Consider the following 21,064-nt stretch of genomic DNA (forward strand, 5'->3'; position numbering starts at 1 on the left):
TAGACAGGAGTAAGGAATATGACTGATCTGGCTGGAGCAGAGGTCTTGAACATTTACACACCCTAGCAATTAAATAGGTGACCTGAAAAATTAAAACAGCTTAACTCAGCCAAGTTCTGTTTAAAAAGGTTTGTGGCTAGACAACTCCTACAGCACAGATCTGTAGAAGCAGAGTTTTATTTCTCAATTACATTTGCACACCCACACTATTACCTGGACTATTCAGAACACAACAAGAACACATGTGCATGACTGTCAGTTTTAGGCCACATTTACCATGTCTGAACTGGAGCATGGAGAGGGCTAACCAAGGTTATAAAGATTCTTGATGGAGCTATATTTAAGTAGGCCTTAAACCCTTTTCAGGTGGGCATAAGCATTATATATCAGCACTTTGCCATCACTGGTAAAACTAGTGCCTACCAAAAGATGACACCCACAGCACTAGTTCAGGTTTTATTTTGATATTTATCTCAAATATAAAAAGTCAAAATTCTTACATCAATCTTTAAAGAAAATCCATGCAAGCAGTTCAAAATGTTTACAACTTAAATTAGGGGGGTTTTCTTCAAATTCTCTTCTGAGAACCCAGTTGATAAACAGACCAACTAGATTTTTCCTTTTGATTTTCTCCACAGTGACTTGTCAATAGGCCAACTTTGGGCAAAGTTAATGTGCAATGAATCACCAATCTATGCTTTTCATTTTAACAGCCTCTGTGCAATACACTTGATACTTTTGCAGTGTTAAAACATCCATTTTCAAGTAGGTATTTATTGTAACAAAACTTCCACTTCAGGTGGAGCTGAAGCTATTTCCATTGGCAATACCTATCACATCTATTTTATCTTAGGTCATGATTATCCCAAACCATGGCTGCTACAGGAAAACCATTGGTGCAAATCAGATTCCTTTTTCTGTTCACATAGCCAGGCAAGCCTCAGAGCTGCCAGCAGCTCACTTTTTTTTTTTTTGGAGGGGGGATTAAAAATGTAAATTCAGTCCTATTTGCACAAATAATGCACCACAGTAAGTCATAAAACCACCACTAGTTTACTTCATAAACCAAACTGGAAGCCTTTGTAAGAATGTGAGGAAACTGCTAGCAGCAACATGCTTCTATATTTAATCTTGACAGCAGGAACTGATGCAAAATTTTATCTGTCTTATCCCAAGTTTTACACCATCCATTTCTGTAGAATTTAACTTTAGTGTTCACTGACTCTTAAAAGACTCAAACATACAAAAGGAATTTGCTAGAATAGTTTCCTGTAGCATACTTAAAACAGCCTGCACAGTATTGTCCGTTTACCTTTACGGTCACATACTGCAAAATTCTGTGAATAGAAAAGCATAGGAAATCAAATTGAACAATATGGGGCTTCATTTTGAAAGCTGCATAGAGACTGAAGAGATCTGTACAATGAATGGCATTTAAGAATTCAAGTGGCACTATTAACAGTCCAAATGTGTGCAACCAAAATATTAAAATATTTATAGGCAATCAACAGTTTGTTAGCAACAGCAATTCTGTACATTTTTACACCATTATCAAATACAGAGAGCTACAAAGAAAGATCATGCATTACCACTAATATCTTATACAAGTATGGATTTTCTTTTAATTCCAGGAGTCTGAAATGGTTTTGAGATAGAAGCAGTTATGAACTAGAAGCCAAGTAACTACTTTGGACTTTTGTATGTAGTTTCATGGATTTTGTACAATCAAAAGCAACTTCTCAAAAGGCTAATAGTTATGAGCTCAGTTTAGTGTGTTAATGACTACTGCACAAAAATGAGTGTCCATGTACATGACTGAAACATTAAATGGTTCACTGTTTCAAATAGGCAGACTAGATCAACTTAATGACATTTCTATTACCATTAAACCATTCTCTGTCATAGTACATTAGACCTTCTTTTCAAAGCACCTGACTTCAGCTCTCTAGATGTTTTAGTTAGTAAGTCTCTCCAATTTTGTAAGCCCTTCAGTCAGGACAAAAGCTAGGCAATGTTGGTGGTATTTAGATCAGAAGAATTAAAATGGGTTTAAAATCTCATGAATTGTTGAGATTTTGGCCCTCAAATACCTGAAGTCTCATGAGATCAACTGTTCATGATGATTCCACCATTTTGTGGTGCATCTGAACTATAAATAAAAGACCTGCCTGCTCTTCCCGTTTTAGAAGTGACCTGGAACTAGAACCATAGGGCTAGTGCTAATCTAGCAATTTAAAAAACACCCCACCTCAAAGTTCAGGTGGCTTCTGTTTTGTGGCTCATGTTCAGGGCCATCTCTAATCAGTAGTACTTATGGCCTCTTCAAAGAGCAGTTTACATGAGGTGAAACCTCTAAAACATTACTATCCATGGTTTAAATGCATTTATATATGGCACAAAGATCTCATTTTTCAAAAAGGATCACTTGTGGCACCAATATTTTCCTAAAAAAGTGTAACAGCACGCAAAAGTTTAATTTATAGCAGCATTGTACACAATTTGTGCTAAAAAAGTAGAAGTTGTGTATTGAGTAACAAAATGTTTAAATTACATTTACTTTTCATTTTACACTCACTATTTACCAGTTGGACTATTTACAAAGGATTCAAATGCTATGTAAAAGAATGAGTTTACCCAAAACAACCTTCACAAGACACGTTTACCACAACCTCAGTTTTGGCTTGCTGCCCAGAAAGAGGCGGTGATGGAATTAATATTTAGATCCTACAAATTCCAAAAGTTAAGTATCTGCATGAGCTAGATGGCATTCTTTGCAGAAAACTGTCTTAATGGCACAGTGGCAAGAACATGTTTGGGACCCATGTTCAGTTTCCATCCTTTTTTGGTTGACAGGTACAGGGGGGAAAATGGTAATTATGACAGGATGCTGTCCCAAGTTTATTCCAGCTAAGTTGTAGCATTAGCTCTACTTTCACTTCAGAGAGCAAAAACAGTTATTTTGAATGATCAAAAATATTTCTGAATATTACAACTTTAATTGAGATATCCAGCACAGTCATTAATAAGGTAACAAAAATTTTGGTACATCTGAAACGTTAACACCAGCCCTTTCTGCTCCTAGTCCAAAGTGCCATTTCCTCTTGATCACTAGTTTGCTAACAGACTTAGACCTAGCCAGGTTGTTCCCTTATAGGTATAATTTTCTTCCAAACCCTGTACTTTAGTCTTATATGCCACAGAAGCTACAAGAGACACAAAACTGGAAGAAACTGATGCTATTTCTTTACTAATTGAACAATCCTAGAAAACTATGGGATCGCATCATCAGCAAAATGAATGCTAGGATATCAGAGGAAGGCAACACTTAATCATTGGAGGAGGGGGAAGGGAGATCAGCAGCATGGTTTCAGTTTTCATGTACCTCTTTCTACAATTATGAATTTCTTGCGTATTTGGCCAAGTACTACAAAAAAAAGTCTTAGAACAGCTTTCGGAATTGTAGCAACAGAGCATCAACGGTTGAGCCTCTTTTCCGAATCTTTGCTCAAACTGACTACATTTTGTATGTTAAGTTTCCATAGGTCCAGGTAACGGGGGAAAACATTGCTTGATGACTGAATCCTTTTCTGTGATTGGCTGGATGTATTTAGTGCTTTATTGTAGTCATGCTTATGTAATCTAAGCTGAATAGCATGCTCAGTTTCCCAGATAGTGGTAGTATTTTAGAGGTCATCTAGCACTTTAATTGTACACTTTGAGTGGAAGTTTAAGAGAAATGTCACTGCCATTTGTTCAAGAATTTTCCTACTAAACTTTTTTTTAAATTTTTTTTTTTTTTTTTAAGACTACCTGACTAAAAACATTTAAACCAAAATCTGGAATAAGCTCCACTTAACCCAGATGTTCACTATTTTAGCAGATGTGTAAATTTATATATTGATAGTTTTTAAAAAATGGCCAGTTAAGGCATCTTAAAAAGATCCATATATGGCTTTAGTTTGCTGAAATACTATTTTACATTGCTAAAAGGGAAAAAGTCAGTGTCAATGTTATGATGTATTCACACATTTTGCTGAGGACTGACAGTCAAAGGTGTCTGCATGTGAACACAGACATTCCCCCACCCCCCACCTTGTGATGGCGCTTGAGTAAAAAGGTAATCCAAATTTTTATCTCACAGTAGAGGGCAACCCAGAAGTCTGTGCAGAAGTGACATATAAGGAGTTGTTATCAGGAAGACTGGGGACCACAGAATTCCCATTGGTTGGGGAGCAGCCCAGTTTCAGTTTTTCCAGGTATTCCGCATGAACAGGCTTATGACACTGGAGAACCTTGATAGCATCTTCTACTTTAAACCATTCTCTTTTCCTTCCTGAAGGAGTAATTTACAATCAAAGAAAAATATGTTACAAACAAGTTTCAATAGCAGTTCAGCTACAACAGCCAGTTCCAAAAACTCCAGGTCCAAAAACTTAAAAGTGCAAAGCAAAAATACGAACTGAATTAAGATCATGCATCCTCCCCACAAGTGTAAGTGGGGGTAGCATGTAACACAGGAGTAACAGCTGAGCAGAGGAAAGGTGGTCTTTGTGCCTCCCCCTCTTTAGGGTATAGAGTTCTAAAAGGTTCGTTTTCCCTTGTTTCTTTACATTGGAAATCCAGGGTGTCTGTGCTCTGCTAGACTGACAACTGGAGAATGGGAAAGTGACATCAAGAGCAAGTTGGACAACAAAGATTTAGTCAAATTTATCTTGTTCATTGAAACTAAATAGATGCTAACAAAACGTTTTAGACACAGGGTCTCTTTTGCAGAGGTCCTATACCTACTCTATCCAGTAGATCAGTTTATGCAGAATCCATGCTCTTTAAAACAAAGACATCTAGTCCTAATGGCTGGGAACAGGAACAGATTCATGGTTGGCTTCTTTATGGCATAGGGCATGTATACACAAACTCCTCCTGAATAACTGTGTGTGAACACTTATGAAAGCAGTGCCTTTTTCCAAAGTAGCATAATCCACTTTAAGTGTTCATGCCTGAAGTTATTCTGGAATAGCTATTTCACTTTAAACATACCAGAGGGAACATTATTCATTATTATTATGATGATGCAATATTAATCTGCCTTCTTCAAGATGATAGAGGGGTAGTAAGTTTAACATCGGACATTTGTCAGACGATCGATTAGTAGCAGAACTCCAGGCATTGGTAACTGATAAGGAAAAACAGGCAACTCCTGAGGAATACCTCCAGCCAATGAGAACAGAGCAACCTGGAAGTTTGCCGAAGCAACCCCTTTAAGTTGCTAAAATGCTCTTAAACCTCATGTCTCCGCTGATCAGACTAATTGAAGCCATCTAAAGCACAGCTGTTAAGAAGTGTGTCCTTTAACGAATATTTTAAAAATATCTGAATTAGTTAAGTATAAGTTATTCCATTTTGTTTTTCAAATATATTGACAAAAGTTGTCAGTATTTCTTTACCATTTGTATTTGAAGATGTTTGTATACCAGACTCGAACCACAAGCCCAATCCTCTTCCACTAAAACTGCAAAAATGTTGCTACTGTATCCTGAAATCAATGTGTTCCTTCCTGGTTCATGAAGGGTATCCCAAAATGAAACAAACTCTAGTATTCATTTTAACCTATACAATCTTATTTGATACCACAAAACACATGATTGTGACACCTTTAATGATCCAGAAAGTACCATAACGCACTAAAGCGGAGGTTCCCAAACTTTTGTGTACCCTATTCCAGATCTACTAGCTGCCTGCATACCCCTATCCCACTGTCTTAAGCCATCTGTCCATATTTCACTGTTACGTACAGATATAGTTATAGTGTAATGTATAGTACTGAAAAAACCCTTTAAATTCTGAGCTCAGTACACTGGACAGTTGTTGGGCAACTGAACCCGCACTGTATAGTGATTGGAGGTGAGGTCTCTGTACGTCAGCATCTGTGTTTTCATTGGTATATCTTGAAGTAAATTAAACTACCATATTTTATATAACAAATGTTCAGCGTTTTAAAGCTTCATTTGAGTAGCCTACTATGAAAATGCAATAAATAAAATCCACCATTGCACAATTTCTCCCACATACCCCTCAGAGATGACTTCCATATCCCTGGGGATACAGTTATCACAGTTTGGGGACCCTTGCACTAAGGTGTTTTTTTTTTTTAAAGGAGTTATTTCTGCACTGAAAACATGAAAAATCTGTTAATTCCATTTTCATTTTCTGTACAACTTGCATTACATATATTGTGCTGCTATTGTAATTTTTAAAACATTCTTTTAAAGGGACACAGTCATGACTGACATACCACTTGATGGGGGAAAAAAAAACAAAAACACAAACTATAATTTATTGTATTCTGTTAAAGTTCAGTTCCTGAAATGGAAAAGCCAACCAACCAACCAAGGATACTGTTTTGGTGCAGATTCCTTTGTGATCCATCAGATAACTGACCAACATACTGCTCAATGAGTGCAACATGTTAATATTTAGGTAAAGCCATATGGAAGGCAGACTAAATAGTTAGGGATCTCTGTAACTGATTAACTTTAGCAAAAGGGTAGAGTCATGTGATACATTTCAAAAAAATGCTGTTTAACTAGACTGACTACATCAGTGGTTCTCAATCTACGGGCCGCCTACTGTCCAATCAGCACAGAGCTGCAGCCCATATGATGGCCTCAGGGCCATACAGGTAGTATACATTGTGTGAATTCAGCCCACATAATACAGGGAACTGCATATGCAGCCCACAATGGTAAATGGGTTGAGAACCACTGGACTAGATACTCTATGCCTCTAAACTTAGCAGGCTTTAGCCAGTAAACATAACTTGTGTCTAAGGTTAAAATTTTCTCACGGTTTTTTTAGTAAAAGTCACAGACAGGTTGTAGGCAAACAAAAATTCACAGAAGCCTGCGACCTGTCCGTGACTTTTACTAAAAATAATTGGGGGGAGAGGTGTGTGAGACCAGAGCCCAAGCAGGGGGAAGAGAGCCCAGGCCCCACTGTGGGAGGGGGAGCCAGTGGCTCCAAGTACCCCACTGCTGGCTGAGAGCTCTGGCCCTGCCGCCCTGAGCCTGAAGTGGAAAATGTCACAGAGGTCTCAAAGTTACGGAACCTGTGACTTCCATGATCTAATCTTATCCTTACTTTTGACTAATACTGGCATTGCTCAAGAGCTAGGGAAGTGATGAAGTATAAGTTTGACTAAAAGCTAGTCAAAGTTTTTCATTAAAGTTTGATAATGGCCTTTTTATTGTTTTCTTATGGAAATCAATACATCTTTCTTTCTGTTTTCTGGAAAGAAATTGAAAATTTTTCAACAAAAAGCAAAAATCCGCTACAAATAGTTTTCCATAAAACACACCCATTTTCTGAACACTTGCAATTAAGACTAGACTAATTATGACTAGACAACTAGGAGTTCCAATTAGGTCTAAAAAAGTTGCTGTTTTCCCCCATCTTATTGCTTTACAAGGCCTACTTCCTAGATTGTGTTACTTCTACATTATATTTGAAGGTTAAGTTTTGTACAGCTGAGGAAAAACCATTTACAATCATTTCAGTTTTGCCACAGATTAGGGTTCTCTCCAGATTTAGAAAAGAATCCATTGTTGTAGGTTCCAGAAAATAAAATACACTTAAAGTTAGCACATAGCAAGGATAAAAACAAAACTTGCCTATATTAACTGAATCCTCCCAGTCTTCCAATATTTCAGTCACCGTAAGAACATAAACGTAAGTTCTATGCTTCCGGTCTTGGTTCTGCTTGAATGTTAGAAACACACATTTCAATTCACAGTAATTTAGAAGTTATTTTTAAAAAGACATACACTTTTTAAAATTCATATTCTTAAATTTACCTTAGATTAAAGTGTGCAATGTATCTGCTAGACAACAAAACCAACTCTTATTTACTATATTTGATATGGTTATAAAATCCTTCATAAGTCTTACTATTGCAGTAAGAAACACAAGAGTATTTAAACTTCCATTTTCCCATCAAACAGGAAAGCCACCCCTAGTATTGAATAGAATCAAAATTGAAAGCATAGTGGATGCTATGGTGTGAAAACTGGATGATATTCATTTACTTAACTCTCAAACATCTACACCTAGGAGAGAGTCCACAAAGGACCATCATGATCATCTAGTCTGACCACACGCATAATGGAGACTATAGAATTTCACTCAGCATAGGTGAAATTGACAAGGGTAAGTATCCTAGATTCATGAGCAAGACTGAGTACTCTAATAATTAATACTGTATCTAGATCTGCCAATAGCAGGGTATGACTTAATGCGCCCTCTAATTTTTTTCACCCGTGTGGAATAATTTTTATGTACACCAAGATAATGTGCAGATGTGTGCTACCAGTAGAAACAAAAAACCTAGATTAATTTTTTTTTAAGTTATCATAGGGATAATTACTCCAGCCAGCACAGGTTAAGCATTTTAGAACTCACTAAAAATTAAATTTAAGTGTAAGAAATAAAAGCTATGAAAATGCATAGACCAGTCAAAACACTAAAACAACACACTTGGAAAGAATAAAATTACAGAGAATATATGTGCATTGCAGGAAGTACCAAGTAGTAACAACAACAATACCATAAGTATGTACTGGGAGGTGAGTGTGACACAGACTGGGTGTGCTGGCTGCTGGGGAAGTTTGAGACACTGTGTGCTGTCTCCTTAAGGCACTCACTGGAGGCTCTCCTGCTCCTATCCTGAGCCATGTCCCCCCTCCCCTGCTCTGCAGAGATGGGGTATGGGGTGGGGACAGGGGGAATACCCTGCCATCAGCACCCCCTTTCCCCACTCCACCCCTCCCTGCACAGCCAGCAGGAGGGTCCCAGGAGCAGCTGCAAGAGCAATGTGGCTGCAAAGCAGCTGGGGGGAGGAGCACCTGAACACACAGCTACCGGATGTGCACAGCTCTGCTAATCAAGTGCGCAGCACTTGAATCACTCCTGGGCGGCCGCCCAACTGCACAGCTTAGAGGGAACACAGGTGACTTACTATGTAACAGAATGCTGTGTTCACCCTGGAGGTCTGACTGGTTAGCAGACCCCCCACTAACCTATTAGAAGGGTGACTAGGGAAGAAGGAAAGAGGCTCTAACACCTTACAATTATGGGTAACTCATGGACGATATCAAAGTAAGTACTGTTAACGGCTGCTCTTTGGGGAGCTCCAAAGCCAGTTTTGACAAGGGAGAATAGAGAAACAGATTGAGCATCAGAGACAGGAGGGTTTGTCGGGGAATTTTTAAGTTGGCGACTGGAACAAAACTCAACCATCTAACTTGGTATGTAGTGACATATGAGACTTCTAACTTATCTACACTGGATGTTACTGTGTGGCAAGCAGAGGTGTGCATCTACAGTGTATTAGATTGCCATGCAGTACTGTCTCGTGTAGACATGCCCTAACTGTGCACATGTAGGCTGTTTTAAATAGTTTAATGTTTTGTTCTAATTACTAAATAACATTCTAAGAAGGTTGTTGGTCAACATCACAGTCATAAATTCCTAAAACCCTGTTAGAGCTGCAGGCTAATAAGCAAGTAGTGTACCCAGATCCCAGTCTAAGGGTAGAAGAATTGAGAAATTCCACACAGGGACAGATAAGGACAAGAGACCAAACACCTAAAGTGGGTAAACTCAGACTAAAAAGGGGGGGAAAAGGTGTAGTTAGCCATGTAACCGCAACAGTGGTAGAGGGAACTTCTGCAATTCAGTCAACTTAGTCCTCACAGTGTAGGCATCTTTTATTGCTTTACCACTGGTGTCCAGCATGCCTGCCCAAAAACAACCTAACAAACCATTCAAATATGTAGCTTAACTCCTAGCTTTAAACTCTTCTCCTAAAAGAGGTTGTACTTAGTGGCTAGTTCCTTACCTTCTAGCCTTGCTTTAGAGATGAGGCATCACAAACTGCCTTTGATTTAAAAAGTTAACTATATTAGCTGGTAAGGAGCTCCATCCAATGTGCCCTAAAACTGAAGTCAGTTACCTAGGGGGAGTGAAGCTGTTTAAGGTGTGGCCAGGCCTCCAGCTGAAGAGCCAAATAAGGGATGAGTAACTAGACAGACATGGTACAGCTGTGTTACCTAGATCTGCACGCTAAATTGGTACCGCTGCGATCAATGCAGAAGCACTGATTTAGCAGGTTTCGTGAAGATGTGATAAGTTCATGGCAGAGCGCTCTCCTGTTGACTTAAGTGCTCCACCTCCTTGAGCATCTCCAACCGACATAGCGCAGTGCAGACACCGCGCTAGGTCGATGTAAGCTACATTGCTTGGGGGGTGATTTTTTCATATCCCTGAGCGACATAACTTACATCAACTTGAGCGGCAGTGGAGCCAGGCCTAGGAGTCCTATAGTGTTAGATGCAGCCTAAAAGAAATGCAAGGGCTACACTATGAAACAATCTGAGCAATAAAGTGGAAGCAACCAAAGAATAGAGGTACCAAAAAAAAAAAAAAATCTTGGGTGTTCTCCATTGAGGGGGGGGATCCACAGGAATAGGCTGCCTGCAATTAGGCTAATCCAAATCTGACCACCTTTAGGGCATGCCACAAATCCTATCCGAGTAAGATTTTGTACCGAAATGATAGTTTGTGTATATAACCTTTACAAGTTTAGGAAGAAAACTGCACAGAAGCTTCCAAAAAGTCTACCTATTAGGGATCTCATGCATATCTAGTTTACCTCTGAAATATTTGGATACTATGGCGACACTCGCACGAACAGTGGCTGAACTTGGAGAAAATATTCACCAATGAGGCTGATCTCCAACATTATTGGTTTCTGGAAACCTACAGCTAAAGTAGATATGGCAGATGCAGTAATCTCACTGCCTCACTCTACGTGACTTGGGCATCAATCCATCAGTTCCACAGTATCCTCCTCAAGGGGTAAGAGTATTATACTGTTAAAGATGTTAGAGAAACAAGGTGGGTGAGGTAATAGTTTTTACTGGACCAACTTCTGTTGGTGTCATTTGACATGGAACGTGGAAGAGGTATTTTAAGTATGGGAGACAGATTTTTGCTATTTCTAAAGATGGAGGTGTATCCCTGGGCCATTTATGTTTTAGCTAATTCAAAGTTTGTTGTTCAGCCTGTGAGTAGGATAAAATGCCTTTTTTTTTTTTTTAAGTCTGTTCACTGGCAGATTGCTGCTGTAGATAAACTCCACCTAATATTTGATTCAGAACTTTTGTAATCTGAGTGTCTCTCCTTGATGTATTTCATACCACCAAATAGAAAAATAGTATGTCTCTACTAGGACTGCCATTTACGATCCAAAGGAGGAAGAAAATTTCAAGCCATCTGGGTTTTCAAAGTTGAAAGAAAAAATTAGGAATGCGAGTATTCAGACATCATTTAGCCACGGAAGCCATATTTTATCTCAGATGGTATATGAAGCCGTATCTTTTAACTCATGTCTTAAAACTAAATATCTGACAATCAAGTGAATTTGTTTTAATTTTATTTCTAGTTTTTAATCTGTTGATGATTCATAACAGTTCAACATAAAGTCTGACAGTCACATGACTGGAAATTTTGAAACAGGGTATGATCAGCCTATGGGACTGACTGGTGCACAATATGGAAAACAGACAAGAACCGGATTAAAATAAAAGCACTTGTAGTTTAACTGGGCTAAGAGTTACTCTGAACATCGGTACTATACATCCCAGCTTACTATCAGCTCTCTCAAGGAATTTCTGCTCTGCATGGTATCGAAGTATGCAGGTATATTATCTTTGTCTGCCTCTGAGGCAGCTACAGGTTTCTAAACACTTGTTAAGACTCCAGTTCAGACACTTGTGCAACAGTTGACATAACCATCTAAAATAGAGCTACATTCACTGCACTTCCTGGTGTGTTATGTCATCAGCTAAGCTACTATCTGAGAATCAGACTCTGAGAGACATAGTTTGGGGAGATAAATAAGGTGGAAATTGAGAACTATTTTCAGGGTCTATGTAAAATAAGATTTGTAATTTTTAATCTATTCTTTAACAATCTGTAATCCTAAACATTAATTTTCTTTAAAGCAGCAATGCTATACTGAGACTATCTTTTTACTTACTCCAATTTAGTTTAAGATCACACCACTTATTTTTCATACTGGCAATGAGTTCAAGTGTATGTGTTAGATTTCAGCCATGAAATAATGGTAAAATTATCACTTTAGAACCTTTTGTAGTAGACGTAACTCACCTCTACCTTTCCTTATAACTTAATTTCCTGTGCCAGACAGCATCTGTTAGCTTATACATAACACCTTCTCCTAATAAAACGGTTTTCATACAGTGGCCAGTCAATGCAATGTGTTCAACATGCCTTTTTCAGTAAACACCTTTATTTTGTATAGCATTCCTTTTCCCGGACAGCCTGACATCATTTAATAGATCCCACCACACACTTAAGTGGTGCTTCAGGTGCATATTGTATTATGTATTAAATTGGACCATATAAACTATTTTAGTTATTTTGGCATTGTTAATATAAGCTATTTATTTACAGTACCTGGAAAGGCTTTTATATGGGAGATATAATTAACACATCTACCTCAAGGTTTGCTTTGATTGTGGAGCAGGGGAAGACTCCACTTGTCTCAAACTATTGATGTGGTAATCTTTTCAAGGAATAAAGAACATAATGTCTGGCCTGCTACTGTTGCAATCAACATTTAAAATAACTATAGAAAAAATTAGAGGTTTTATTCCCCAATTCTTTGTGAGCATTTGACATTACTTTGTATCAGTTCCCCCATTTGTGTGGGTCTGTCACAAAGCATCAGGGGAAACATTTAAAAAAAAATATATAGTGATTGTCAAACCACAGAAACTGGAAGATGCAGTTGTACCACCAGAAGCTAAAAAGTAACTCAAGTGGACTAGATTGGGTCTCTGTCACCCACACTTGAAGGGAAAAGGAATTTGTTCTCTTTTTGCCTGATTTTTAGAATTGATTTATGAAATCTCCAAGATACTAAGAATGTTTAATCTTATCTTGCCTGAAGCCAAAAGTAAAACCAAGGAAATGGACTGAAAGCTCTCAGAGACCTTAAAAGGCCTAGGTATTGAATCTGAGTTTTCCCCACTTTTTTTTGGGGGGGGTCTTTCATATGAAGCACCAGAGATGGCCACAGCTGGAGAAGGGACACTGGATGGTACTGACCAGTGGTCTAAGGTGGTATCAGCCATTCTCTCAGGTCTTGCTCAACAACTAACTGATGCCCATATTCATATTAGGAAGGAATGCCCCCCCACCCAGCAGTGACTAGTTTTTCTGGTTTACACCCCCCCCCAAACAAACAAACCCACAACCACCTTCCCTGCAGCATGGGACTAGTCACTTGCTAGAATCACCTGGATGTCTCATTCTCCGATTTCAGAGGCTTCAGGCACTGGTTCACCTCAGTCTCTCCTGTTCTATGTGGCATACAACAGAGAAGTCTTACAACGGCAGTAATACTTTGGTTTAGTTCCAGTGGGCTTTAGTGTGCAGGTGCTTGGGTAGTGTTCAGTGACCCGTGATATACTGGTGGTCAGACCAGATAATCTGGTGGTCTTTTCTGGGCTTAAGATCTTTGGCTATTTTAGAAAGTTGGGTGTTGAACAAAATGTTTAGTCTGAATTAAAAAGCCTCTCCCTGCTCAGTCTGGCTTCACTTTTTTGGTTTCCAAGTGTCAAACTTATTAGTTCTTCAGATATCCATACATTTCTTCCCAGAAAATAGGGAAAAGAACACTAGAAAGTCTTCAAGATGTTGGAAATTCTGCTTTCCAGGCCCTACACATTAGAGAAGCAAAACAGCACAAGCCCATTTCCCCTCCTCCTTTTCCAACCATGTTTAAATCTACTTTGGAAGATTAAAACAAGTAACTTTTCTTAGAGAACTTCTAATCTGGTACTACTGCATAGATGTCAGTTTCACCAGCCTATCTACTTGCACAGTCAACACATCTGTAGTTAGGTATGTGGGGGTTTTTTGTTTTGTTTTTAAATAGCTCACCTCAAATATCCCCAGCAGTCTGCCTAGTTTTCCCTTTACTCCAGCCTACGAAGAAAAAAAAAAAAAAAAAAAGACTGTTACCATATCAATTTTTTTAGTTCAAAGCTGAAGTCTGACTTGTGCTTTTGTAATGGAGTTGTTACAAGCCATATAGAAGTGGATTACAGAGTTTTATTAGAAGATACTGTAGAATATTAGTTCACAGAGAAATTTTACCTAGACACCATTATGTTACTTCAAAATGACCCCAAACTTTCTGGCATCTGAATATGCTTGTGGTGCAACAAATTTGCGTATTCAATAATTTGTGGGCCTAATAGGAATAGGAAGGTACAGATCTGATTTTACTGACGTAAGGTGGTGTGCAAGAGTATATTAGCACCAAAGTGCAGAGAACAAAGAATAGCTTAACTCACATATGCATCTGGACCTAAATGTTATTTTATTTGCCATGTTCCTTGTAAGCTTACACATTAATAAGAAACCAAATGGACACAGCAAGCTAAGGTGAGTAGAATGAAATAAATGAAAGTATTAGAAGCATAATTTACTGAGGTTGAGTAATAAATTAAAACTAAAGAACTAACAGAAACCCCTTTAACGGGTCATTCGTCATTCCATAAGTAGAAGTCCAGCCAGTGATGTCTGAGAACACTGACCTAGCTACCACCTCGTGAGGGGTTGGATTTACTAGTGATAGAAAAACCCTGTCATTGTAGTGAGTGTCTACGCTACAGCAGCGCAGCTGCAGCGCCACATCTGTCCTGCTGTAGCGGCTTGTCGTGTAGTCATACCCTCAACGAAAACAGCAGTGAGCCATCTGTTGAGCATACTTACTAAATAATTCTTTGTATACCACTGAACAATACAGCAGAGATTCAGAATATTTACCACCTTATGTAATTCATTGGAGGTCCCTGTGTCTATTGTAACTTCAGATGGAATTTCTCTGGTTGTTCTGCTGAGGTGCAGCGGCCCAGACATTCTTATTTGACCAGTCTACTCTCCTAGTGTATAAGTAAAACTTGGCAATTTAGTAAATTGCCTGAAACACACTTGTATTTTTAACCATACCCTTTTTAGCATGTGTCAATTCTAAACTTTATTGTACAAGATCAGAAGTATTCATTTTTTATTCTCTCCAGAAGTTCTTGTCTTGCTGCTCCTAGAATCCAAAGCCTGAAAGAACCAGCTATTCTGTAGTAAAAATGACAGCTTACTGGAAGTAAAGTTAATGGAGAGTGTGGCTAGAGTTAAGGCAAATAAAGGAAACCTGTTGATTCTCTTTAACTGTACCAAGACAAAAATGATAGGCAGTGGGTGTCATTTGAGAAAGTCAGAAAAAAGAAAACAAGAATGGTTCAGTGAACTGAGAAAATTGTGTCATTCCAGAAGCTACCCTACTGACAACTTTTTTAGTATATAGTTAGGTTATGTTTCATCTGACCCAGAAAAGCTCTAAGTAAATTGATTTGTTCTGCTTGCTTGTTTTTCAACTTTGTCCCGATTCTAAAGCACCCTAGTCTGACAGACCATGTTAAATTGGGTTCCAGAAGTCTGGCAGAGTTGCTTAGCGCACTTCACTACAAATACATCAGTATGGCTCCTCCCTACCTCAAAAGGTACAGGGACTTTTCTACAAAACCAGTTAAAATCGGTAGGAAGTATTCAATTGCTTAGAGCAGTGGTTCTCAACCTATTTATGATTGTGGGGTGCATGTTACCTGGGCCACAGGTTGAAAACCACAGACTCCTCCCCTCTACCCCCCCCATGCACCTCCCACCCAGAGATCCCTCCACAAAGCAGGGCCAGGAGGGAAACTCTGGGCAGGGGGCCCAACGGCAGCCCCAACACTGAACCAGATTATGTGGGGCTCAGTGGTAGCCCCACTATGAGGGGCTGGGCAGTGACCCTGACCCGCCCTGCCTGGCTGGGCAGCCTGGACCCTGCGGCACTGGACAGCTGGTAACCTGGACCTGCGCAGCCACGGCCTTTAGCAAACAAGTGGGCTGCAGCTGTGTGCTAATTAAGCTGCAGGTTGAGAACTGCTGGCTTAGAGTAGTAAGTTTTAAAATAACATATTAGTTTAATCATTTAGCAGTATTAGTCAAATCTTCCAGCAACTCAGGGTTGAGTCTGCAAATGACTTAGTCTATATTATAGGAGAGCTGCATTTTATATTGGAAAGTCTGGAAAAAGGCTTTAGAGGTGATCCAGGGAATTACAGATCAGTAAGTCTTATACCTGTTCCTGGCAAATAGGATTTTTCCTATTTTTAATTAGTCCAACACCTAGGAGATCATGATGCACCCGATCTAATCAGTATGGTTTCTACAAAGGAAAATCATGTCTCACCAATCTTAGAATTTTGATCATGTCAGTAAAGTAATGGATATGGGGGAACTGGTTAACAAATGTAGACTTCCAAAAAGGTTCTGATTTTTAGTAGCCTTTTGTGCAAGTCCTGAGGCATTGGTAAAAGATTTCGCTAGAAAACAAGACAGTAGAATTAAATGATCAGTTTTCACCAATAAAGGGTTAACAACAAGCAGGGTGCCTCCAGGTTCCATACTAGGTCCAGTGTTCAATATATTTATATCAACTGGAAATTCAAGCAAGTTGTGTGGTAGCAAAGTTTGCAGATGACTCAGTTTAGATTAGTCAGGACCAGGAAGGATAGAGGAATTTCAGAGAGATCTAAGCAAACTGGGCAAATGGGCAACAGGATGACCATTTAAATTCACTGTTGATAAATGCAAGATAATGCACGCTGGAGGGGGAAAAACTGAAGTGCTCATACTCTTTAGAAGGTTCTAAATTAAACACAGGAAAGGAACCTAAGTGTCACTGTAGACAGCTCAATGAAGACTTCGGTTCTAGGTGCAGTGTAAAAAAAAAAGGTGGTGTTAGGATTCATAAGGAATAGGATTGAGTGTAAATTTATAATGCCTTATATATACACACATGGTGCAACTCCTGCAGTATTGGTCACCTCATCTCAAAAATATTGCAGAAATAGAGGGATTCCAAGAAGCAGTATGAAGTGAAGGGGGAAAAAATAGGATTATTTACCTTAGGAAACGAGTAAGAAGGGATGTGACAAAAGTATATAAAACAAATTATTCAGAGAAAGTAGATAGCTTCTGTTTTTCCTGTCTCAAACTGGAGCAACATCAGCTGGCAGGTCATCCCTTCCTGACTCCAATGCCATCTTTGGCATCTGCTTCTTGGAGCAAGTCTATTTAAAGCTCTAAGGCCAGCAGGTCCTAACTGAGGACTGACACTAAGCAGCAATCTAGAATATTCTTTCCCAGGAGTGGGGTGGTGGGTGGAGGAGAGAGAAGAAGAGAACAGAGACACACAGTGTGTCAGACTACCAGGACTTGAAGATAAAAGGTTTTGGCTCCACCATAAGACAGGAAAGGAGACTTAGTACTCAGTTTTTGAGCCTGAGAAGAAGAAAGTTACTCACCTTGCATAATAATGATGGTTCTTTGAGATTGTGTCCCTATGGTTGCTCCACTTTAGGTGTGTCTGAATCCCTGCACTTCTGATTGGAGATCTTTGGTAGCAGTGTCTGTTTGGCCCACACATATGCTCTCCCTCCCTTGTGTTGAGGCTAAGTAGCGCTGCATGGGTAAACCACCCTTAGTTCCCTCTCTGCTGCAAAGTCTCCATTGAGAAATCTGAAGTAGAGGGGAGGAGGGGAGGTTTTGGAGCACCCATAGGGACAAATGTCAAAGAGCCTTTGTTGCTGTACAAGATGAATAACTTCCTCTTCTTGGAGTAGAGTCCCTATGGGTGCTCCACTGTAGGTGACTCCCAAGCAGTATCTCTGATGGGAGGTTGCAGCTTCAGAGTCAAGTCTTTTATGGATGACACCACTGTGGAGTCGAAGATAGCATTGGAAGCAGAGTCTCCAGCAATCGCATAGTGTTCTGCAGATATATGAGCAGATGCCCAAGTTGCTGCCTTGCAAATTTATGATAGGAATATTCCTGAGGAAGGGATGTATGTGGAAACTGATCTCATGGAATGTGTCTGGATTCCAGATGGAGATAACCTATTGCAAGCATGACAGCAATGGTTAATACAGTTCAAGACTGATTTGGAGAATTTCTGAGCTGACATTGCAGAGCCTTTTGACCTTTCTGCAATGAAGAGGAAGAGCTTTGGTGATTTCCTAAAGGCCCTCGCCCTGTCAAAATAAAAGGCCACGGTCCTCCTAATGTTGAGTGTATCTAGTATAGCCTCCCTGTTGTCATGGTGAGGCTTTGGGTAAAAGGTGGGGAGGTGAATGAGTTGGTTTATGTGAAAAGATGAGGACATCTTGGGGATGAACTTTGAATATGGCCAAAGAGTGACCTAGTCTTTAAAGAATACCATGAAGGATGGGTGGGGTGTGCCATTAGTGCTGCAATCTCCCCTATTCTCCTTGCTGAGGTGATAGCCCTTAGGAATGCCATCTCCATGGACAGGTAGGTAATCAAGCAGGTGGCCACAGGTTCAAAGGGCAGTCTAGTTAGGCTTTTTAAAACTACATTTAGATCCCATGTTGGAACGGGGTGTCTGGTTTGGAAAAATCTTGAGGAATCTATTTGTAGCTGGGTGAGTGAAAACAGAGTCTCCCCCTATCTGTTGATGGAAAGCCATTATGACCGCAAGGTTTACTTTGAGCAAACAGAGATAGCTCTGTCCTCTTGAGATCTAGTATGCAGTCCAACATCACGGGGAGGACGGAAGATGTCAGTGATTTGTTCGGAATCACACCAACCTGAAACCTTGCCCACTTTTGCAGATAAGTGAGGTGGGTAGCTAATTTTCTACTGTTTAGTAGCATTTCCTGTACCTCCTCAGAGCAGTAGCTCTGTGTTGGAATCATGAAGGAGTCAAGACTTGAGCCAGAGTATCTGCAGGTTGGATGGAGAGTTTGTCCTGTGAGAGGAGTTAAGGAGTGGGTTGAAGGATTGATGGACACATCACAAGCTGTGACAGGTACAGGTACCATATCTGTCTCAACCAGGTAGAAGCAATTAGTATAATGTTTGCTTTTTCTCTTTTTATTTTTATCAGGACCTTCTGCAGCAGAGGGAATGGGGAAAGGAGTATAGGAGGCCCTTGTCCCATGGGAGACAGTCTCCTAACAAAATGTTTTCGCAGTCCAGCTATGGAGCAATAGAGTGGGCATTTCCTGTTCAGATAATGAGTGAATAAGCATCGTTGGGGTCCTCCATTGATAGAATATGCTGTGGAGTACTGTTGTGTTTATTTCCCACTTGTGGTCATGTGAGAACTTGCAACAGACTGTCTGCTGTTGTATTCTGTACTCCCAGTAGGTAAGCCACTGACATCAAAACATTGTGGCAAATGCACCAATTCCATAGCTTTAGCATTTCTGTGCACAATGGGGATGACTTGGCATCCCCTTGGTGGTTTGAGTACATGCACGCTGTTGTCTGTCATGGTTTTTTGTGTGCGTGTCCCTGATCAGTGGGAGAAAGTGAGCACACATTTGACCACTGAATTCAAGTAGGATAATATGGAGAGTCGCCTCCACGGGAGACCACTTGCCCTGAGTCTTGAGATTGTTCAGATGTGCTCCCCAGCCTCTTAGGAATGTGTCCTTAGTCAGAAGCAGAGTGTGTGTGTGTGTGTGTGTGTGTGTTTTGGGGGGGGGGGGAGAGTGCGTGAATAAGACTCCTGTACAGACATTTGTTGGGTCTTTCCACCACTCCAGGGAGCGTGACCCTGGAGGGCGTCGACAGAGGTGTGTCTGGTCTGTAGGACAGATTGAGTCATGTCTGTAGGCACCTCATGTGTAGTCTGGCATGAGATATTACAAACATGCCTGCCACCACATGCCCAAGAAGCTGAAGGCAATGTCTGACATTTGTGGGCTGGCCTGAACTGAGTGGCCAGGCTGTGAAATCTGTGTTGGGGAGAGACTGGCCTCTATAAACTCCAAGCATTGTACTGAAGTTAAGGTTGATTTTTGGTCACTGATTTGTAGACCCAACTTTGTGAATACATCCTTAGTTCCCTGTAGGGCATCTTCAAAGGAGAGGGTTCTGAGGAGACAGCTGCCTAAGTATGGGTAAATCACCATTCCCAGGTGTGTAGATGAGCTGCTACTATGGAGAGGACCTTCGAAGATACTCTGGAAGCTGATGAAAGGCCAAAAGAAAGTACTCTGTACTGGTAATGGTCCTGACCTAGGGTAAACCTCAGGAATAGTCTTTTGAATGGTTAAATGGGTATGTGGAAATAGGAATCCTGGAGGTAGACAGCAAGAACCAAAATCTCCTTGTTTTAGAAATTTAAAAAAAAAAAATCTCTTGCGGCTAGCGTGACCATCATGAATTTTTGTGCCTTCACATATTTGTTCAGTGCTATGAGGTCTAGTATTGGTCTTCAATCTCTTTTCTTGGGAAATTAGGATACATTGGGAATAAAAGCAGTTGCCTCGGAGGTGTACCGGAATGGGTTCTATGGCTCCCAGGCATAGCAAGTAACCTATTTCTCATCTTAACAGTCACTCTGGAGAGGGGTCCCTGAAGAGGGATGGGGAGGAGGAGGAGGTGAAATGGACAGAGAATCCATTGGAGATAGTCTCCAAGACCCATCAGTCAGTAGTTTTCCCAGTGTGGAGGAACAGAGCAAGGCAGCATTCAAAGGGATGCAAATAGTTTGAGAGCTGCAGCTGTTTTAGGGAGTGGTCTCTCAGGGCCTTGATCAGAGCACCAAAATTGGTATTTTGAGGTGAAAGGCTGAGATAGAGGATTGAGAGGCTGACTGTTTTCACCTCTCACTGTAGACTTCTTTTGTTGTGGCTCACAGTAGTGCTGCAGCAGGTACTGGGGCAGCCATAATTTGTCAGAAGACTGAGGACTAAATTTTCTTTTCTGTCCCAGTGTGTAGACCCTCAAGTATTTCAGTGTGGCCCTGGAGTCTTTGAGAGGATGGAGTGATGCGTCACTCTTATCTGCAAACAATTTGGAGCCCTCAAATGTTGTCTATACCTTCTTTGGCAGCTCTGAA

General features: G+C 40.2%; 1 protein-coding gene across 6 annotated transcripts in view; it reads right to left on the reverse strand.

Annotated features, from left to right (window-relative positions):
- Positions 1–443: 443 nt before the first annotated feature.
- Positions 444–21,064, reverse strand: part of NUDT4 (nudix hydrolase 4) — a 53,478-nt gene continuing 32,857 nt past the window's right edge. The window contains exons 3-5 of one of the 6 annotated variants that reach the window (XM_073327555.2): positions 14,026–14,070; positions 7,664–7,752; positions 444–4,329 (exon numbers count right to left, since the gene is read on the reverse strand). In XM_073327555.2, the coding sequence (XP_073183656.1) occupies positions 4,131–4,329; positions 7,664–7,752; positions 14,026–14,070 (333 nt within the window). In that variant the 3' untranslated portion in view covers positions 444–4,130. Of the gene's footprint in view, positions 4,334–7,663; positions 7,756–14,025; positions 14,071–21,064 lie in introns of all 6 variants that reach the window. The other 5 variants (XM_073327553.2, XM_073327552.2, XM_073327554.2 and 2 more) reach the window with 5 other exon arrangements.

Source organism: Lepidochelys kempii, chromosome 1 (genome assembly GCF_965140285.1).
Source record: "Lepidochelys kempii isolate rLepKem1 chromosome 1, rLepKem1.hap1, whole genome shotgun sequence".
In the NCBI taxonomy this organism is placed as follows: domain Eukaryota; kingdom Metazoa; phylum Chordata; order Testudines; family Cheloniidae; genus Lepidochelys; species Lepidochelys kempii.